The sequence below is a fragment of the Nomascus leucogenys genome, chromosome 22a (genome assembly GCF_006542625.1).
Source record: "Nomascus leucogenys isolate Asia chromosome 22a, Asia_NLE_v1, whole genome shotgun sequence".
NCBI classification, from domain to species: domain Eukaryota; kingdom Metazoa; phylum Chordata; class Mammalia; order Primates; family Hylobatidae; genus Nomascus; species Nomascus leucogenys.
In genome coordinates this window covers 51,661,070-51,668,547 of record NC_044402.1, presented here as the reverse complement: position 1 = coordinate 51,668,547, position 7,478 = coordinate 51,661,070, and the positions used below count along the sequence as shown (strand labels likewise).

At 52.4% G+C, this 7,478-nt stretch overlaps 2 protein-coding genes across 2 annotated transcripts in view; both read right to left on the bottom strand.

Moving 5' to 3' along the window:
• Positions 1-6: 6 nt before the first annotated feature.
• Positions 7-7,368, bottom strand: C22AH6orf136 (chromosome 22a C6orf136 homolog). Its single transcript, XM_030803242.1, is given in 8 exon segments — positions 7-308; positions 393-462; positions 1,635-1,835; positions 2,019-2,107; positions 3,009-3,407; positions 5,411-5,803; positions 5,805-5,954; positions 5,957-7,368. Coding segments are annotated over 8 exon segments (1,491 nt in total). The 5' UTR covers positions 6,032-7,368; the 3' UTR covers positions 7-194.
• ATAT1 (alpha tubulin acetyltransferase 1) overlaps positions 6,456-7,478 on the bottom strand; it is a 22,128-nt gene continuing 21,105 nt past the window's right edge. Inside the window, exons 11-13 of the mRNA XM_003272041.3 lie at positions 7,313-7,392; positions 7,178-7,220; positions 6,456-6,818 (exon numbers count right to left, since the gene is read on the bottom strand). Coding sequence (XP_003272089.1) covers positions 6,638-6,818; positions 7,178-7,220; positions 7,313-7,392 — 304 coding nt within the window. The 3' untranslated portion in view covers positions 6,456-6,637. The remainder of the gene's footprint in view (positions 6,819-7,177; positions 7,221-7,312; positions 7,393-7,478) is intronic.

Here is a 7,478-nt window from a genome sequence, read left to right as displayed (position 1 = left end):
AAATTCTATCTCATATAATCAGTTAAACTTTATTATTTACAAGTTAAATTACACAGCAGCTTTACACAGCATGAGATGGAAAGGAAGGAGGGAGAGAAACGAGAGGAAGCTGGCTCCTGAGATTCTTGGCTGCCTCCACCTCCTTCTCTTGGGCGTAGCAGTCTTCAGTGCTGCCCCCACTCCAAGGTCAAGGATCAGGGCTTGGAACACAGGTTTAAGTCAGGTTCTGGCTCTGACAGCCCCAGGGCCACCAGGGCTCCCACTAGCAGCTTCTTCACAGGCGTTGGAGGTGAGTGTGAAGGCATCAGCTGCAGGGAGAAAGGTTAATGCCAGTCGGGAGAGGCACATAGATGTTCTACCCTTTACCCCACCCAGCCCTACCTAGGACTCACTTTATCTAGATGATGGCGACAAATGAGGCCACTGGAATTCAGGTAGAAAGTGGAGTAGGCATCATAGGTCCTGGGGAATAGAGGGAGGCTTACTGAGGGAAAAGGTGACTGGTCCCAAAGCTGAATTCAAGCACTTGTTTAAACGAGTAGTCCCTAGATTCTGCTACATATTAGATCACCTGGGCAACTTACAAACATCTCAGTGCTTAGGTTGTGCCCTGTCTCAATTAAATCAGAGTGTTTGGCGCCAATATTTTTTAACGATCCTTGGGTATTTCTACTGTGCAGCAGTTTGGGAACTGCTGGTTTAAAAACTTATATCCAATGTTTGTGGCTGAGCCTAACAATTTATTGGGATTTACTCCCAGGCAGAAATTTACCAGGTTGTAAGGCTCAACATATAAGACAGGACTTTTCATTTGTTCAGTACTTTTTTTTTTTTTTTTTTTTTGTGAGACAGGGTTTCACTCTGTCACCCAGGCTGGAGTGCAGTAATGTGATCACGGCTCACTGCAACCTCCGCCTCCCGAGTTCAAGTGATTCTCCCATCTCAGCCTCCCAAGTAGCTGGAACTACAGGTGCGCACCACCACACCTGGCTAATTTTTGTTTTTTTTTGGGTTTTACCATGTTGGCCAGGCAGGTCTCCAACTCCTTACCACAAGTGATCCGCCCACCTCGGCCTCCCAAAGTGCTGGCATTACAGGCGTGAGCCACCACACCCAGCCTGTTCAGTAATTATTTGAGTACCTACCATGTGCTAGGCACTGTATAGGAAGAAACTGAAGCTCAGAGGTTTTTCTAATATACTCAGTCTCTCTCTCTTTTTTTTTTTTAACATTAACATAAACTAAACAGGATCCCTGTCCTTAAACAGTCAAGTCAGGATAGGTCAAGGGTTGTCTGGGAGACTAGATCATCTGTAATCTCAGCACTTTGGGAGGCTGAGGCAGGTGGATCACCTAAGGTCAGGAGTTCGAGACCAGCCTGGCCAACATGGTGAAACCCCGTCTCTACTAAAAATACAAAAATTAGCCAGGTGTGGTGCTGTGCATGTAATTCCAGCTACCCAGGAGGCTGAGGCTGGTGAATCGCTGGACCCCGGGAGGCAGAGGCTGCAGTGAGCTGAGATCACGCCACTGCACTCCATCCTGGGTGACAGGGTGAGATTCCGTCTCAAAAAAAAAAAAAAAAAAAAGAGGGAACTGATTATAGTTTGGGTCCTTTCTCATTTCTCTCTTACCGGTAATGCTCATCTTTGTCACGCTTGTAGAACCGCAAAAAGAGCAAGTGGATGGGCAGCCCTACAAGCCGCCACCGGGCTTGCAGGGTCCAATTCTCAGGGTGGCGGGTCAGCTGTAGAACCTCCAAACGAAGGTGTGCAAAATAATTCCAGGCCAGGAAACGGCAGAGGGTCAGTGAAAGAATGTACCATGTCCGGCCCCTGTGAAGAAGGGATGGGAAAGAAATCTCATGATGGCAGAATTAGAAAACCAAACTGACTTCTAAGGAATGGGGAACAGATGTGAGAAGCAGTCTAGGAACTTCTCTGGGAAGTGAAAAGGGTCATGTATATAGCTTTGGATGCTTTTCCTCCCCAAGGCCCTACCTGTGCCCCAATTCTCACTTGGTACGTATGTTGAGGATCTCATTGATGAATTCCACATCCAAGGAATACAGACTGTAGTCGTGGGACTGAAGGAAGAGCTTGGGAAGCTAGGTGGAAGAAGATGGCATCAACCCAGTGGGAAAGAAAAGATAATTCTATTTTTCAGTTTTCTTTTTTTTTTTTTTTTTGAGACAGTGTCTAGCTCTGTCACCCAGGCTGGAGTGCAGAGGTGTAATCTCGGCTCACTGCAACCTCTGCCTCCCAGGTTCAAGCGATTCTCCTGCCTCAGCCTCCCGAGTAACTGGGATTACAGGCACCCACCACCATGCCCAGCTAATTTTTGTATTTTTAGTTAGAGATGGGGTTTCACTGTGTTGGCCAGGCTGGTCTTGAACTCCTGACCTTGTGATCTGCCTGCTTCAGCCTCCCAAAGTGCTAGGAGCATGAGCCACGTGCCAGGACCAGTTTTCTATTTTTAAGGCCTCCTTACTCCCGTCTTGGCGTGAAAGATCTCATCCCATGATTAATCTCCCTTAACCCAAAGTGAGGAACATCATTTTCTTTTTTGCTTTTTTTTTTTTTTTTTTGAGACAGAGTCTCGCTCTGTTGCCCAGGCTGGAGTGCAATGGAGCTATCTCCGTTCACTGCACCTCCTGGGTTCAAGCGATTCTCCTGCCTCAGCCTCCTGAGTAGCTGGGATTATAGGCCTCTGCCACCACGCCTGCCTTTTGTATTTTTAGTAGAGATGGGGTTTCACCATGTTGGCCAGGCTGGTCTTGAACTCCTGACTTCAGGTGATCCACCTGCCTCAGCCTCCCAAAGTGCTGGGATTACAGCACTTTGAGCCACCGTGCCTCCGGAACATCATTTTCTCAGGAAAATGTTTATAATACGTTTCTATGCCTGCCCATGGTTCCAAAAAAGAATCCAGTTGACTAACTCCCTACTTCCAAGGATTACCCACATCCCTTCGCACTGTAGATGAAGGCCACTTTTGCACTGACTTACCTCTTGTCTCAGTCTCTCATACATGACAGACAGATGTTCCTCCATACTAGGATCTCCTGACGGGGTGGCAGGGGAAGGGTGGGCAGTTCCAGGGACTTGGAAAGGTATCCAAGCCCCAGGATAGGGGCAGGGAGGTCCCTCAAAAAGGCTTCTAAGCCCATCCAGGCAGCCGCTATGCAACTCAGGTCCTGGTCCCTCCTCCCGCTTTCCTGGAGGGAGAACCACCCATGCTGAGCTGAGGGCCTGGATCTGAGGGAGAGGTAGTGGGGGAACCTGGGGAAGACGCTGGGTGGGAAGGCGCGGGGGCAGGGGAGACCAGAGTAGAGAAGATGGGGAAGTGGTTGTCGTGGAGGGGGGCCAAAGAGGTGGGAATGGTAGAGTCCCTGGATAAAGCTGGTCCTAAGGAGACAGAACAAAAGGGAAAAAGATAAGAATCCACTTGCCTAACACCGCTTCATCCCCTGGGTGCTCAACAGGCTTCCAATACCTATTCCTCCTCACAGAATGGATGGAATTACTATAGGAAAAAAGGGATGGATTCATCTCCATCTCTACTGAAAACAGGAGGAAATCATTTTATTTTATTATTTTGAGATGGAGTCTCGCTCTGTTGCCAGGCTGGAGTGCAGTAGCGCGATCTCAGCTCACTGCAACCTCCGCCTCCCGGGTTCAAGTGATTCTCCTGCCTCAGCCTCCCGAGTAGCTGGGACTACAGGCGCGTGCCACCACGCCCAGCTAGTTTTTGTATTTTTAGTAGAGACGGGGTTTCACCATGTTAGCCAGGATGGTTTTCATCTCTTTTTTTTTTTTTTTTTGAGACGGAGTCTCGCTCTGTCGCCCAGGCTGGAGTGCAGTGGCGCAGTCTCGGCTCACTGCAAGCTCCGCCTCCCGGGTTCACGCCATTCTCCTGCCTCAGCCTCTCCGTGTAGCTGGGACTACAGGCGCCCACCACCACGCCCGGCTAATTTTTTTGTATTTTTAGTAGAGACGGGGTTTCACCGTGGTCTCGATCTCCTGACCTCATGATCCGCCCGCCTCGGCCTCCCAAAGTGCTGGGATTACAAGCGTGAGCCACCGCGCCCGGCCGGTTTTCATCTCTTGACCTCGTGATCCACCCGCCTCGGCCTCCTAAAGTGCTGGGATTACAAGGCGTGACCCACAGCGCCCAGCCGAGGAAACCGTTTTATGTGACACAAATACCGGCACCTCCCAAAAATTAGCAGACATCTTTACTTTTTTTTCTTTTTTTGAGACGAAGTCTCACTGTTGCCCAGGCTGGAGTGCATTGGCGCGAACTCAGGTTACTGCAACCGCCGCCTCCTGGGTTCAAGCCATTCTCCTGCCTCAGCCTCCCGAGTAGCTGGGATTACAGGCACCCTTCACCACGCCCGGCTAGTTTTTGTATTTTTAGTTAGAGATGGGGTTTCACCATGTTGGCCAGGCTGTTCTTGAACTCCTGACCTCAGGTAATCCGCCCACCTTGGCCTCCCAAAGTGCTGGGATTACAGGCGTGAGCCACCACGCCCGGCCACATTTCTTTAAGATTCCAACACCGGGCCGGGCGCGGTGGCTCATGCCTGTAATCCCAGCACTTTGGGAGGCCGAGGCGGGCGGATCACGAGGTCTAGGAGGTCTAGTGTCACCCAATATGGTGACACCCCGTCTCTACTAAAAATACAAAAAAATTAGCCGGGTGTAGTGGCGGGAGCCTGTAGTCCCAGCTACTCGGGAGGCTGAGGCAGAATTGCTTGAACCCAGGAGACGGAGGTTGCAGTGAGCAGAGATGGTGCCAACGCACTTCAGCCTGGGTGACGGAGCAAGATTCCATTTCAAAAAAAAAAAAGATTCCAACACTGGGGGCAGTTTCACCTCTCTCATCCCAAGAATCATGTAATACACACTTGATGAGTGAACGAATAACAGGTTTTATTGTACTGTGGATTAAATGCTGTGGCCTGTACATCTCCATGATTAAGTGTGCGAGGCAAATGTACAGAGAAAAAAGAATATTCAGCTGAAGCTAGGAATCTGAATTCTAATTCTATCATGTAACTTTAGGCATTCTCATTCCCTATGCCTCCGCTTCCTACAAATGTCCTATAAATGAGAACAATAAAGCCTCACTGGGTTATGAGGCCTATATGAAATAATGAATGTAAACAAAACGTAGCGACCTAGAAAGCAGTACATAAATGGAAGCTATTACCATTTCGGGCCCCTCTAATGACAGACATAACCTCAGGAGACAGTTAAAGGCTGGCCTTCATTCTCCTGGGTTTACCGACGTTGAAACTGCAAGGGGAGGTCACCCAAAGTCAGGCCTCACTCGAGTCTCTCCGCTCCCAAGGAACCCCCCAGGGGATCGTCTCACTGCAGGGAAGGCGGGCGGACCGCTCGGGTACCTCGGTCCCCGATGGTGTCCTAGAGGCGCCGTCTCTGCTGGGGGCGTGGCCATCTTGCCAGCCCCGGCGCAGGGGCCCGAAGCGGGTGCACACTGGCCGGCCTTCCTGCCAGGACTGCTCTCCGAGTGCAAGACGCGCGGGCTGCTGAGGGCGCCCCGCGGGTCTAGTCTGGGCCGGGGAACTCCGGGACGGCGCCGCGGCAGGCCTGCGAATCTCTCCGCCCCTGCCCTTCAAATCACCTCTAGGCACAGGTAACGGCGGAGAGTCGGGCGCAACGCAGACGCGCCCCGCTGCCTGGCCTTGACCCCGCCTGACCGCCCTCAAACCTGGGAGGACCGACGTCCTTGCGCGACAGGCCCGGCAGCGCCGCCCTCCCGCTCCCGCGACCCCTACCTAGCCTGTCCACGCGCTGCAGGGCACAGGTGGGAAGGGGCGGCGGGTGTCTCTGCGCCTGCGCGGAACCCGGCGCGCGCTCCGCCCCACGCACCGGCTTTGAGGAGGGTCTCTCCCCGCCCCCTCTCCTCCCTCCCGCTTCTCCTCCGCTCTCACCTGGGGTCGAGCCTGGTAGGCGCGCAGGCAAGGGCCGAGAAGCCGGGCCACACCCCGGCTGGGCTGGTACATGATCTTCCGGGAGTGGAGAAGGAGCCTTCTGAGTCCGACCTCCGGCCTCCTCACAGGGGTGAGCGTGCCCCGGAGCCGGCTTCGTGAAGGGGAAAGGAGGCCGGGGCGGGGGGGGGGGGTAGGGGGGAAAGGGGCTGAGGGAGGGAAACGGAGATGTCCCGCGCTTGCGCACTGCAGGCTCGAGAGAAGCGGCTGAAGCGCTCTGTCGGCGGTAAGCGCGCCTGCGCCCGCGGGCTCGGAGGCTGCCTGAGTGCGCTTGCGCAAGTTAGCAGCACTCCCCACCCCCCAACCCCCCCAGCGCAGTATTCACAGCTGAGGCCTTTGAGCAAAAAGCTGAGCAAAAACAGGGCTGAAGGCTGAACCGGGTGCAACGACAGTGAGGGGTGAGGCGGCTGAAATAATGAGTCAAATTTTTCAACAGCTCTTGTGATAAAAATAAATACTTTTATTGGTCTGGTTAAAAGATACAAATGACTTGAATCTGATAAGCCTGCTGAACGAATGAATGAATGAATGAATGTATCCATCTATTATGAGGGTTGGGCTTTGGCTCTTTCCTGTAGTGAGGGAGAAGTAATACTTTGAAGATGTGAGACGGGGCTGCGGTCACCAAGGCCTGGTGCTGCGACGTTCCTGCAGGTTTCGAATGAACCTGGCGTTGAGTATGTCCCCACCCACTGTCCAGGACTGGGCTGGTGGGGCCGGGGCCGGGGCCTGTGGAGGAGCTGTGTGCATGGGCTTCTCCCCAGACCCATCCTGTGACAAGGCCTGCTCCTCACTGGCAGACCTGGTAGGTGGGGAGATGGAGAGTGGGTAATAGGAATACTAAAGAGGAAATTAAGATTACAGACTCTTCAAGGTCTCGGGCCAGGTTTTAATGTAGGACAAATGATGGGTATGAGGCTGGAACCATTAGTGCTATGTCCAAATTTAAAACCTCTCAGAGAACCGGTATTCCAAAGGGAAGTACCAGAGTTGAACTTGTGGGGGAAAGGGGCTTGCAGGATGTAAGGTAGAAGGAATTGTGGGAGGAGCTGGTGTCCAGTTCATACAATAAGATTTAAGAGTAGGAAGTGGCTGAGAGCGGTGTTAGGAAGGGAGTCAGGTGGTGGTGGGAGGCTGTTAGGGGAGGGGTTTAGACCTCACCTATTCTTTGTTTCCTGTTCTCCCTGCTTGGAGTCTTGGTTGCCTGTGGAAATATCAGGCATGTGAATGGGAAGGCAGGAGTAGATAGTGAATGTGGCCTACTTGATTTGAGGGTAGGGAGGAGTGAATACTTACCTGTATTGGGGGATGAGGAATTCACCCCCCCATGGCGGCTGTAGCAGCAGCTTTGGGCTACCAGACCTGGGGGAGTCCCCCTGTAGAAGAAATGGGAGATGATGGGGAGGAGGCTACTGGATGAAAGATGGGTGAGTATGGAGAAATCAGAGGAGAGGAGTAAAAC